This window comes from Pristiophorus japonicus, chromosome 12 (genome assembly GCF_044704955.1).
Source record: "Pristiophorus japonicus isolate sPriJap1 chromosome 12, sPriJap1.hap1, whole genome shotgun sequence".
Taxonomy (NCBI): Eukaryota; Metazoa; Chordata; class Chondrichthyes; family Pristiophoridae; genus Pristiophorus; species Pristiophorus japonicus.
The window spans coordinates 164,851,421-164,865,577 of NC_091988.1; the positions used below are offsets into that span (position 1 = coordinate 164,851,421).

Consider the following 14,157-nt stretch of genomic DNA (forward strand, 5'->3'; position numbering starts at 1 on the left):
AGCCAATGAGTCAGGCAAACTGCAACCGGTTGCATATGCGTCCAGAAGCTTATCTAAGGCTGAAAGAGCCTACAGTATGGTTGAGAAAGAAGTATTAGCATGCGTATACGGGATTAAGAAAATGCACCAATACCTATTTGGACTCCGGTTCGAGCTCGAAACTGACCACAAGCCGCTCATTTCGCTGTTCTCAGAAAGCAAAGGTATTAACACTAATGCTTTGTCCCGCATCCAAAGATGGGCACTAACATTATCTGCATATGATTATGTAATCCGCCACAGACCAGGCACTGAGAACTGTGTTTATGCCCTCAGTTGGCTCCAATTGTCCACCACCGGGGTGGAAATGGCGCAACCCGCAGACTTGCTTCTTGTAATGGATGCTTTTGAGAGCGAGGGGTCACCCATCACACCTCACCAGATCAGGACCCGGACGAGCCAGGACCCTGTGCTATCACTAGTAAAAAGCTGCGTCCTCAATGGGAGCTGGTCGGTGGTTCCAGGGGAAATGCAAGACGAAATTAACCCGTTTCACCGACGCAAGGATGAAATGTCAATCTATTCGGACTGTCTCCTTTGGGGGAATCGTGTAATTTTGCCAAAAAAAGGCAAGGAAACATTTATATGTGATCTTCCCAGTACCCACCCAGGCATATTCATGATGAAGGCTATCGGCAGGTCGCATGTTTAGTGGCCTGGTATTGAATCGGAATTAGAGTAATGCGTACACCAATGTAACACTTGCTCACAGTTGAGCAATGCACCAAGGGAGGCCCCACTGAGTCTGTGGTCATGGCTCTCCAAACCGTGGTCCAGAGTCCACGTAGATTTCGCTGGCCCCTTTCTAGGAAAGATGTTCCTGGTAGCAGTGGACGCTTACTCTAAATGGATTGAATGTATAATAATGTCATCATGTATGTCCACTGCCATCATTGAAAGTCTCTGTGCCATTTTTGCCACCCGTGGTTTGCTCGATGCCCTTGTTAGTGACTATTGGACCATGTTTCACCAGCTCGGAATTCAATGAGTTCATGACCTGCAATGGCATCAAGCATGTCAGGTCTGCATTGTTTAAGCTCGCATCCAATGGTCAAGCAGAACGGACAGTCCAAACCACCAAGAGAACTTGAAACGCGTGACGAACGGTTCCCTGCAGACCCGGTTATCTCGGATTCTGCTCAACTACCGCACGCGACCCCACTCGCTTCCCGGGGATCCCCCTGAAGAATTGCTAATGAAGAGAGCACGCAAAACCAGGCTCTCCTTAGTCCACCCAGATCTCAATGATCATGTAGAAACCCGGCGTCACCGGCATAATGTGTAACGCATGACATTGAGGTTAATGACCCTGTGTTTGTTTTTAAATACGGTCATGGTCCCAAATGGGTTGCTGGCACTGTGTTGGCCAAGGAGGGGAATAGAGTGTTTGTTGTCAAACTTTTGAATGGAAAAACGTGCAGAAAGCACTTGGATCAGACCAAATTGCGGTTCACTGACAACCAAGAACAGTTTGAAGAGGACATTACCATCAATGATCCACCCACACACACCCAACCAGCAATCGACCTCGCGGTCAACCACAAGGGTGAACCTACCATGCCCAACAGTCCGATTAAACCAGCCACACTGAAGTGCAGCAATGATCCGACCCATGCCAGGACTTCAACTCTGGCGATCAACCCGGGAACCCAGAGCCCCAGATCGCCTCAACTTGTACCTAAGACTTTGGGGGGAATTATGTTATATATGTAAACATTCTCAATGTTTAAGATTTGCCACCGGGAGGCACACCTGTGGGAGACCCAAGGGTCACCTGCACACCCTGGGCAAGCAGGTATAAAAAGCAATCCACCATGCTGCTTCCTCACTCTGGAGTTACATTAAAGAGTCCAAGGTCACAACAGTTTGAGCTTACAATATACAGTCTTGTGGAGTTTTTTTTTAAATTCGTAGCCAATCGTTCCAATTCTTTGTCAAATCACAAACGCCAGAGGTCACCTTGCACACGCCAAGGATCACTCTGCGCCAATGCTCTTAGCCAAAAGGCCTAGAGCCACTGCACCGTTCCTGGAAGTACTGCAATACCAGGTTCGTGCTATGGAGGTGGATGGGTCAGGTCCCCCACACACCTCCGTGGAGGTGGATGGGTCAAGCCACCCCACCCAGGAGTTATTCTGAACATAACAGCCTTGTCTTATAATCAGTTGTCCTATGAATGCACCGCAACACTCTATTCATTCTAACTATCGTTTCACACCATTGCTCATTAGAGATGTTTACACTAGAATGCCCAGATCTCTTTCTTTCTCCGTCTTCTTTTATCCCTGAAAGGTATATTTATGTTGAGAATACAACCTGTCCACATGCATAACACTGCACTTTTCCCAATTAAACATAATTTGCCAGACAAGAGCCCAATCTCCCAACACATTGGGGCTAACACTCCGGCTTCGCCGGGTCCATACAAAGTGCGCTAGGACCCGGTGAGGCCATGTAAAAGCCGGTTTTCGGGGTACAATGTGCATGTGCCAAAAACTGACTTTTCCGATCTGACAAGATTTCTCTTGACAGATTCTCCGCATCCCCAGGAGAAGGACATTCGCGCAGGAGAGATTGGGCTATTTGCCCAACTCATGCCCAGCAAATGTCCTTCAAACTTTTATGTCAGGTGAAAGCAGGCATGTAGTCTACTTTTACCAGCGTAACGGTTTTAAAACATATAAAAATTAAATTTAAATACATATTTGTATAGTGAAAACCCTGTCCATTAAGGTAAGTTTATTTTTAACACTATTAAAACACATTTAAAAAAATTCAAAAAAATATATATTTTTCTAAAACATTTAATTATAGTTAATTTCAATTAATTTTAAATATGTGAGGTGTTTTATTTATTTATTATGCTGTGTTTGGGTGTTTTAGGGTTTTTTTCTCATTGATAGTAATGGGAACTCATACAAATGGAGTTCCCATTATTATCAATGAGAATACTGCATCGTAATTGGTTGTCCAGGTCTACGTGACTCCAGCTTAGACTTACGTCCCTCGAAGACATGTCCGCATGCGCTGCGTAGTGAATCTAGGCCTCCGACTGGGATCTTACATTTCTCCAAGACCAACACGTAGCTTCGTAGATTTTTTTCAGGTCGGAGGCGTTCGTACGAAGGAAGCCTCCGACCTTAATTTCAAGCACATTAAGATCTGCCTGAAGCCTTCGAGCATCGTCTACAGCCCTAACACTCGCACATATCTTAGTATCATCTGCACATGCAGATCGTGCCCTCTACACCTACATCTAGATCATTAATAAAAATAGTAAAGTGCAACAGTCCCAATACCGATTCCTGCGGAACACCACTGGTCTCCAAACAGATCCAAATCCATCTGTACCTATTTTTTGCCTACATCCTTCCAGCCAGTTCTCAATCTAGCTCAATAAATTACTGGTAATACCAGTGGCTTCGATCTTGTGGAGAGGCCTCTTGTACAGTACCTTATCACAAGTTTTTTGAAAGTCTAAGTAGACAATGTCTACTGGACTTTCCTTGGTCACCATCTTCATGAATTCTTCAAAAAATACAATCAGATTTGTAAAACGTGACCTCTTTTTTATGAAGCCATGTTGGATGTCCCTAATATGTTCCTTTCTATCCAAGCAATCATATATTGCATTGCTGATGATTCCCTCAAGCATCTTTCCTATTACTAATGGGCCCATAGTGACGCAGGCCCGTCTTGTCACCTTTCGTAAAGGTGGGGACTACATTAGTCTCCTTCCAGTTTACAGGAACCATCCCAGAATGCAATGAGCTATTAAAAATATGGGCAAGGGGCTTGCATAGCATGTGTCCCAACTCCCCGTGACCCTCGGGTGGATATCATCCTGCCCGGCTGTTCTATCTATTTTCAAGTTCTTAATTCTACCTACTTTACTGTAATTATACCTGTAGCACAACAAATGTGGAGAACCATTTGCAAACCCAGAAAATACAATGGAGACAAAATGGATGATTCCAGTCATTGTGAATGTGACAGCCTATAAAATCTATTTAATGGTTCAAAATTGAAAATAAATGTTGCTAAAGTTTGAAAGAACAAAAAGCTGTATAGTCGGAACGAGAATCTGCATGAATACCATGGGGGTAACATTGACCTTAATGGTTTGGGTGTTAAAGCAGCCATCTTTTTATAGGTCTGTAGTCGCCTGTGTATATATTGTCAGACTTTTTGAAAATAAGCATCATATTAGCCTATTTTAAATTCTTTTTTCTGCAAAATCTACTCATCTAAAACTTAATTCTACTTCTTAATTATGCACCCTGTTCCTGGTCACATAGAATAGAGCCTCCTTATATATTTTTTATTTTAGAAATTAGTCATTGGAGTCATGAATCAAAGCTTCAGCAAATAGATTCCCATGACTGAAGGCAGAAAGAATAATGTTTGGAACCACAGAAAAAGATACCAGTATTACCAGAAATAAAAACAGAAATGCTGGAAATAAACAGCAGGTTTTTCAGCATCTGATAAGAGAAAACAAATGTTAGCGTTTCAGATACATACCCATCATCAAAATGCAAGAGTTATGAACAATGTAATTATTCCTTAGCAGCAATCCAGCAGTAAAGTTCTCCTGAATTGGTGCAATCTAGATTAACACACGCACACAAGATAATATTCCTGGAATCACATGTCACCTGCACAGTGAGTGGTGGGTAGTAGGGTGGTGGGCAGGGCCTGATGCTCCAGACCAAACCTAGAGAACCTGTAAGAGGGCATTTGATTGAATCCCAAGTCTTCCTACCTATCTGTCACTTTGTTAAGTGCCTTGCCTGGCTGATTTCAGGTCTGTTTGGAGAACTTTCTTTTTTCCCCATTGGCAGATATGTTTATTTAAAAGACCTTAGCTCCTCCTCTGTCCACTGTACAGTCCAAATATCTTCACTAAATTGTATTCGAAGGTTCATGACTAACACTTGGTTGAGATGTGTGTTGCAGCAATGACTTTGCATGTATTTTAAATTAAGCAACGCCTCAATTTTAAAATTCTCATCCTTGTTTTCAAACCCCTCCATGGCCTCGTCCCTCCTTATCTCTTTAATCTCCTCCAGCCCTATAATCCCCCTAGATCTCTGCGTTCTGTCTATTCTGGCCTTTTGAACATCCTTGATTTTAATCGCCCCACCATTAGTGGCCGTGTCTTCTGCTGTCTAGGCCCCAAGCTCTGGAATTCCCTGTCTAAACCTATCCGCCTCTCTTTCCTCCTTTAAGATGCTTCTTAAAACCTACCTCTTTGACCAAACTTTTGGTCACCTGTCCTAATTTCTCCTTATGTGACATGGTGTCAAATTTTTTGTCTCATAATACTCCTGTGAAGCGTCTTGAGATGTTTCACTATGCTGTTGTATATAAATACTTGTTATTGTATATAAATACAAGTTGTTGTTGTCTATAAGTACAAGTAGTTGTTGTCTGTTACAAGTTGTTGTTATTTCCCCTTTAAGGAGGCGTGGTCTTCAGCTGTCCATCACGCCGGCAGCGCATTTCCCACCAATGCGGTGCGGGGGGCGGGGCTGGCCGGTGAGGGTGCGAGCGGACGGGATGAAGATGTCGTTGGACAGCTGTGTGCGGTTGGCGAGTGCCCTTCACGGGGCCTGGCTGCGCCGCCACCTGGCGCTGCTGCTCGCCCTCATCACCTTGGGCGGCTCCCTCCTCAAGGCCACCCAGCCCCTGGCCGAGTCCTACTTCTCTAACCGGCGCAATGTGCTGAACGTGTGAGTACTGACAGGCCTCGGGATGTCTGGGCACACACAGAGAGAGAGAGAGAGAGAGAGGCCTCCGGCCCATTAAAGCTGCAGCCGCGCTAGTTTGCTTCCCCGCCTGTGCTGCAGGCTGACAACCAGTTATGCAGCAAATGCAGCCGAAATAGGGAGCAAGCTGACGCCAGCGCGAAGCAGATGGGAGTTTACAAAAGTTCAGGGTGGATGCCAGGCAGAAATCGCTTACAAATGTTTTTAAACTGGTCTTGGTGGGAGAAAATGTTCTGGTTGTAGCATTTACACTACATTTTAACGTTCCTGCAAAGTGATTTTCTGAGTTCCTGCTCCTGACTTGCTGTCGGGAGAGGAGAACATTAGGCTGAGCTGTGATGCCCTCAATGATTGAATCACCATAGGCAGTCCCTCGAGTCGAGGATGACTTGCTTCTACGTCAAAAAGTTCACAGGTGTTTCAATGAAGGACCTAATATTCCAGATCCCAAACTAAATCTTGAAGGGTGGAGGATGCCTGTGCTTGGATTTTTTTTTTACGTGTGGTGACCGTTGCACATCAGCCACCATATGGGCTTGACAGAGCTAGGTCTTGGTCCAGTGGCAAGGGTTAACCAAAACGACTGGAGACCTGCTCTGCTGCACGGACCTAGTGTGCGCACACATCGCAGTGTGAGCTGGCTCGTGCTGCTCCAGGGCCCTAGCCTCTTGGCCCCGATCACGTCCCTCTACAAAACTCTCGCCGCTCCTTCGCCCCGATGATTGAATAGCCTACTGATGATTACTATCTCGGGTCACATGGGAAGGACAGCTATAGGAGTGAGGTAAAAACAGAAAATGCTGGAAATCTCAGCAGGTCAGGCAGCATCTGTGGAGAGAAACAGAGTTAACGTTTCGGATCTGTAACCAGGAGTGAGGTTTTGGACTACTGCTGGCACCTGTTAGATGGCCACCCAGCATGAGTCCTTGCCTTGAGGAGAGGAGCAAGTATCCATACTTGCACTATCCACAATCCTAGTTTGGGTGGAAAGCAATCTAAAGAACATTCATCTGATCGTACAGATTCCACAGGGACTGCTCTCTGAATTAGTGTGGAGGATAGTGGAGTGGGCACATACATTGCTCCTGAAATTTATCTCCACTGTAAAAATATAAATATATATTCATGGTAGATAGTGCTTGAAAGAAAATATATTAATTTGATATAAAATAGAGGGGGGAATATAGCAACAACTGTGGGGCACCGCTGTTTCAAACCTCCGTTGAAAGTTTCTTCTTATTGGAGTCTTCAGTGCCTGCGGAAAGATTTTTGTTGCAGAAAGTGCTGGGTATGCGTTGTCAAATAACTGGTTCTGCCTCGCTTCACTACTCCCAAGAAAATCTACACACAAAGTTAATAACAATTTGTTTTCCCTGACTTGAGTAGTTGCATAGTGCATGTGTATTTAACAACAACTTGCAATCATATAGTGCTTTTAACGTAGTAAAATGTCACAAGGCACTTCACAGGAGTGCAATCAGACATAAATTGATACTGAGCCAAAGAAGGATATATTAGGATAGATGACCAAAAGCTTGGTCAAAGAGGTAAGTTTTAAGGAGTGTCTTAAAGAAGGAGAGTGAGGTGGAGAGTTTTCAGGGGAGAATAACTAGACTAAAACTGTTGATCACCCAGCTTCCCTTTCCAGCTCTCATGCTAGCTCGCATTGTAAATGGTGCCCTCTCCTAACCCCCTCCCTTTCAAAACCATAGTTATTGCACCTTCTCAGGAAAAAAAGCTATCCTTCACCCAACAGTCCTTGCAATCTACTCCAAAATCCTTGACTATTTGTTGCCTCCCAAATCTATGCCCATCTTTAGCATCTGCATTCAGGTTTCTGCCTCTACACAGTGCTGAATTGGCCCTAAGCAAAGTCTCAAATGACATCCTCAGTGATTATGAACATGATGCATTATCCCCTGTTGTCGGTGACTTCTCTGCAACCTTTGACATGATCGACTATAACATCCTCCTCAGTGACACTGCTCTCACATGGTTCCACTCTTGCCTATCTGATTGTAGGCACAGCATCTCCAACAATTGCTTCTATTCCCATCTCTGGATTGTTACCTCAGGAGCCCCCCCCCCCCCCCCCCCCCCCCAAGGATCTATCCTTGGCCACTTCCTCTTCCTCATCTACATGTTGCCCCTTGGCAACGTCATCTGCAGACTTGGGATCAGCTTCCACGTGTATGCTGATGCCACACAGCACTCCCTCTACCCCACCTATCTCGACCCCTCCATTGCCTCTTTTGTCAGATTGCTTGACCGACCAACCGACCTGCTTCCGATGAGCAGCAGTTTTCTGAGTTAAATGTAGTTAAGACCGAAGCAATCTTCTTCGACCTCTGCACACACTCTCTACCTATGCCACTGATTCCATCCCCCTCCCCAACTACTGAATGAGACTGTTCAGGACCTCAGAGTGCTGTTCGACTCCGAGCTGTGTTTCCCATCCATTATCCTCTCCATCGCAAAGACCAACTTCTTCCAGCTACGTAACATTGCCGATTTCTGCCCCTGAATCAGCTCAGCTGCTGCTGACACTCTCTCACCCATGCTTTTGTCACCTCCAGACTTGATTATTCCAATGCTCTCATGGATGGCTTCCCATCCTCCACCCTCAATGAACATGTGCCCATCCAAAAGTCTGCAGCCGTTATTGCATCAAGTCCTGCTCGCCCATCACTCATGTCCTTGCTGACCTGCATTGGCTTCTGCCTCCCATCACCTCAAATTTAAAATTTTTATCCTTGTGTTTAGATCTCTTCAGGCCTTGCCCCTCCCTATCTATGTAACCTCCTGCTATTTTTCAATTATAATTGATGGAGCTATATATTAAGTGTTGGTGTACAATGAGGAAAATCAGTAATTTGATATTTACTGCTGCAGTAGCCCCTGAATTGAAAATATTTGAAAGATAATTCAGGAACTATCTTGGGAATAAAGTTATTTTAATTTTTTTTTGTAGGTATTTTGTCAAATTTTCATGGGGTTGGACCATGGGCCTGCTGCTTCCTTTTATTTTCATCTCAAACTACTTTGTTCAAATGGATGTTCTGTTTGCAGTACGTCGCATAACTTCATGTGTGGTAGGAACTGCTGTTTGGTTTATTAGCACGAGGACCTTCCTCATTGTTGAAAATTTCACGGGTGAGTGCTACGAATCCCAAAACATGACCGTTCTCCACAAATTTGAAAACCGATATGCTTGCAGGAAACAAGGCCATTTGTGGCTTGGCTTCGATATCTCCGGACACTCCTTCTTATTGTCATACTGTGTACTGATGATAACAGAAGAAATAGCAGTCATGAATGAACTTCACAGAGTGGAGCAAAAGCCAGGAAAGGCTACCGCTACAATCATTAAGTCACTGTTTATTGCGTTAAATGCCTTGCTTCTGTTATGGGTTTGGATGTTTTTATGTACTGCAGTATATTTTCATGATATGCCTCATAAAATAATCGGAACTGCTTTTGGAATTTCTGCCTGGTATGGAACATACAGGTTTTGGTACAAGAAGCCATTTTCTCCTGGACTGCCACTTGAAATTGGGAACAAAAATGAATAGTAATCAGAGATATTCCAAATATGAAGAGCAGAATTTATATTGACTACAGGCAAATAAGAAAAATACCTATCAAGTCTACAAGTTCTAAGTGTAAGGATTATGATTTGTAGTTTGGCAATACAATGTGTATGCAAATAATCAGTATTCTCCATACATGGACCTGGGTCATTTGGTGTGCAGCCTGAGAGCAGAGGCAAGGGCTGATATTGAACGTCAGCGATGAAGTGTAATGTAATCCGTTTCCACATGAGAATGCTAATAATGGATAAACTGAATAGGGGTAAAAAATGTTCTTGTGTTAGGAACTTTTTATATTGGATTTTCTTTTCAGTTGTTCCTCGCTTTGCCTTTTTTGTGTGCCATACTGGGGGTGGATACTTAAGTTGAGTTTCATGGCTTGCAGAATATTACATTTCAATTTCTGTGTCCTGCTAAATCAGTTTGAATTTTGATTGCTGGAACAAATAGGATTTTCAAGCAACAATATTTTAAATAAGGAAAAATTGCACCTGCAGTTCACAGTATATCTGCATATGTTGCCATATAGTAGCCCAAGTGTAATTGTGGAATAATAATTGGTAGCATTTAGAATCTTTGTTGCAGAAGATGCTGGCCATTATTGTGCTTCCCTTGATCTTGATTATATAATGTTCTTCTATCACCCACAAAGTTTAAACATCTATCGGCAAGTGCTTAAGTTTTGATCGTCACAATATTTATTTGTTATTTAGAATCAAATAGTTCATTATTAAGGTGGTTGCTATTATATTCATTTGCCTATTTTTCATAGTTTTTATCTTAAATCTTTTTTAACCCATCCTTCATTATCTCAGTTGCATAATCTTTAGCAAAATATACGTGCATCCTTTAATTCAACTTTTGGCTCTGTCATGTGATAGAAGTTTAATAAATAATCCTGTGCATGCAATAGCTGTAATCAATAATTCCATTGACAATTTTATATTGCTCCAACGCTTTTTGGATATTTAAAAAAAAATTGTATACAAATACGTACAGGGAAAGATTATTCAGTGGTGGCAATTAGTAGAAGAATTCAGACAAATTGCTTTTGGTTGCAATTGCTATTACTTAGTTTCAGTACATAGGCCTGCTAATTGTAACTTTCAACAAAAATATAATGCTTTCATTTAGTTAGCCTTGGCTTTCAAACTTTTAAGTCAAGCAAATTGGTCCAACATGCTAATAAAAATTCAATGAAGCATTTACCAGCTGCTTAAAGTGTGATGGTTGTATTTTTCAGTCTTCCCTTTGTTTTAAAAGCAGCTCTGTATTTATAAATAAATACTAAATTATGTAATGGTATAATCAGAGTTGAGGAGTAATATTTGTTGTACAGTGCCTGCATCTGTTCCTGCAACTGGAGCTGTTTTTCAGCAGCTGAGACGATGCTTAAACTGTTACCTTTATTGTGGCTCTCTTAAAATACTTGGTGATGCTATTGCTACAAATATTTGACCTTAAGAATACGTTGATAGGCAGTCATCCTTCAAGTGTTTCTGGAGATGACTACTGGCAACTTGTTTGTGTCCCAATATTTCTATTGTTTAGTGGGTTTAGGAAGTGATCCTCTTGTGTCTAAAGTGTTGAAATTTATAATGTTATAACCAAGTGTGGTGTGCTGCAATTTTATTTTGAGATGTTGCGAGCAAATTGCCAGGACAGTAGTGTATCTGTCTCTCAAACTGTATGTATTGTATTTTTAAGAGAGATATGTTGCATGGTTGCAGTTATTGACAGCACTGTGGACAGGTGAGGGAAACAATCAAGAACTGTTATATTGATTGGAGTAATGTTATAAAGTGAAAATACAGCATTTAAACCAAAGTGTTCACACAATTTGTTCCGTCAACCACTTTTTTTGCCAATGTTATTCACATCAAACACACTTTTAATATAAAATCTTATCTGATTCAGTTTGTTCAATGCTTTGAATACAATGAACGATTTTTTTTGTAAATTGGTGCTGTTAACCAACTTGTGTATAGAATTAAGAAAAGATCCTGAAATGTTTCAGCTGTACATAATGAAATGTATAATCTGCTTAAGAAAAGGAATTTAGTGAATTGAATTGAGTACAGTAGATGTACATAATGGTTTGAGAATTTGACATTGCTTTTTATTGCAAAAGTAATACTTTAAATTACCAGTTTTTAATGCAAGTTAAATTTTAACATTATACCATGTCTTGTTTAAGCTTCTCCCAGAATCTAGAGAAAGTCTTTGACCTACTTGGTTTCTAGTTTGAAACACTAGGAAGAGCAACAGCATGCAATTGTGACACAAAATCTTAGTTTTGCATGTTCAGAATTCAGTACATAAGTGTTTTTCCATTAAAATATTTAACATTTTTAATTGTGTTTTTTGCTGTCTTTTCAGTTGCATCAAAAGAGGATTTCTTACCCTAGTTCTGTAACCTCCTCCCAAGAACTCTGTTCCTCCAGCTCTAGCCTCGTGTATACACCACTCCTTTCACCCAACCATTGGTGGCTGTGCTTTCAGCCATCTAGTTCCTAAGCTCTAGCATTCCCTTCGTAAACTCCTCCCCCTCTCCTCCTTTTAAGACCCATTTAAAACCTTCCTCTTTGACCAAGCTTTTAGTCGCCCATCCTAATATCTCTTCCTTTGACTTAATGTAAGGTATTGTCTTTTACACTCCTGTGTGGCGCGCCTTGGGATATTTTACTAAGTAGTTGCCCGTCAGCTGATACTGTAAGAATGAAACGTTAACAAAATAAAGAATTCTTGATGAGGTCACTATCTGAAAAGGTATGCTGCATAAGCTTTTATAGGTATGAAAAGTGGAAAGACTTATGGAATTAATAGTCTAACATCCAATCTATGCACAGGATGGCTGAATGTTGATGCAGACAATTATTAGTCAATGTTAGTATTATGTATCTTTATTTCTTCACAGCCACCACCTTGCTTTGGGTATGCGAGTACAGGGATGCAGAAGATCTGCTTCCCCATCACCACTTTTAAATGCCGTCGTTGAGCTGTCCGATATGCATGAATGGTCTATGGTGAGTTGATCGCAGGTTTTATTCAGGCCCCTTAGTCCTCTATGGCTGTGGAAACTGGAATTCAGTATCTCAATTTCTTGCTGGCCATTTTCTTCTTTTCTTTCTCCAGTTTTCCCATTGTAACTGTATTGGAACTAATGCATGGTGTACTGATGCCTGGTGTCCAGAGTCCAGTGCTGTAAGGTGATACCAATTTTCTAATCCCCATTGATACGCAGCTCATTAATTTTAAAGCATTTCACAATTTGCAGTTTACATCTGCTATTTGTGCATGGTGTGAAATGTATGGGGATTAGAAAATTGGTGTCAGATGACACCATTTCATTTTAGAACTACTAAACACTCGGTTTCCACTTAACAGCTAGCTAGGTGAAAAGACAGATGTTGGATCTAGGTGTTAAGTGGCAGCTATTACTGTAAATTGCAAAGCAGTCGTCATTATCATCATAATAGGCAGTCCCTCGAGGAAGACTTGCCTCCACTCCTGAAGTGAGTTCTTTGGTGGCTGAACAGTCCAATACAAGAGCCACAGACTCTCACAGGTTGAGGGAAGGGGTGGGTGGCACTGGTTTACAGCACGCGATTTCCACTGCCTGCGCTTGATTTCTGCATGCTCTCGGCATTGAGACTCGAGCTCAGCGCCCTCCCGGATGGACTTCCTCTAATTAGGGTGGTCCTGGGCCAGGCACTCCCAGGTGTCAGTGGGGATGTCGCACTTTATCAGGGAGGCTTTGAGGGTGTCCTTGTAGCATTTCCGTTGCACCTTTTGGCTTGTTTGCCATGAAGCAGCTCTGAGTAGAGCACTTGCTTTGGGAGCCTCATGCGAACTATGTGGCCTGCCCAGCGGAGCTGATCGAGTGTGGTCAGTGCTTCAATGCTGGGGATGTTAGCCTGGATGAGGACGCTGATGTTGGTGTGCCTACCCTCCCAGGGGATTTGTAGGATCTTGCGGAGACATCGTTGGTGATATTTCTCCAGCAACTTGAGGTGTCTGCTGTACATGGTCCATGTCTCTGAGCCATACAGGAGGGCACGTATTACTACAGCCCTGTAAACCATGAGCTTGGTGGCAGTTTTGAGGGCCTGATCTTCAAAAACACTTTTTCTCAGGCGGCCGAAGGCTGCACTGGTGCTCTGGAGACGGTGTTGGATCTCTTCGTCGATGCCTGCTCTTGTTGATAGTAGGCTCCCGAGATATGGATTGTGGTCCACGGTGTCCAAGGCCGCGCAAAGCAGTACATAGCGACTGAAAGGCTAATCTGCTCTTAAACACTCAATGCATAATTTTGCACTTTTTATTTAGAGTATTTTAAAAATGTTTTATATCTGGGATTCAAGAAGCTCAACACCATCCAGGACAAAGCAGTCCGCTTCATCGGCATCCCATCCATGCACCACGTTAAAGATTCATTCCCTCCACCACAGGTTCCTGCAGTGTATATGATCTACAAGATGCACTGCAGCAACTCTCCAAGGCTTCTTCAGCAGCACCTCCCAAACCTGTGACCTCTACCACCTAGAAGGACAAGGACAAGGGCAGTAGGCACATGGGAACACCATCATCTGCAAGTTTCCCTCCAAGTTACGCATCATTCTAACTTGGAAATATAGTGCCGTTTCTTCATCGTCGCTGGGTCAAATTCCTGGAACTCCCTCCCTAACAGCATTGAAGTACCCTCACCACTCAGACTGCAGTGGTTCAAGGAAGTGGCTCACCATCACCTTCTCCAG

At 42.8% G+C, this 14,157-nt stretch overlaps 1 protein-coding gene across 1 annotated transcript; it reads left to right on the forward strand.

The window, feature by feature from the left end:
• The first annotated feature begins 5,588 nt into the window (after window positions 1–5,588).
• Window positions 5,589–11,227, forward strand: fitm2 (fat storage inducing transmembrane protein 2). Its single transcript, XM_070896102.1, has 2 exons — window positions 5,589–5,774; window positions 8,782–11,227. The coding sequence occupies exons 1-2, from the start codon at window positions 5,602–5,604 to the stop codon at window positions 9,380–9,382; spliced, it is 774 nt and encodes a 257-aa protein (XP_070752203.1). The 5' UTR covers window positions 5,589–5,601; the 3' UTR covers window positions 9,383–11,227.
• Window positions 11,228–14,157: the final 2,930 nt, after the last annotated feature.

Coding starts and splice junctions, on each gene's coding strand:
- fitm2 (XM_070896102.1), top strand. CDS start 5,602: ATGAAGATGTCGTTGGACAGCTGTGTGCGGTTGGCGAGTGCCCTTCAC. Junction 5,775..8,781: donor CGGCGCAATGTGCTGAACGT/GTGAGTACTGAC, acceptor TTTTTTTTGTAG/GTATTTTGTCAAATTTTCAT.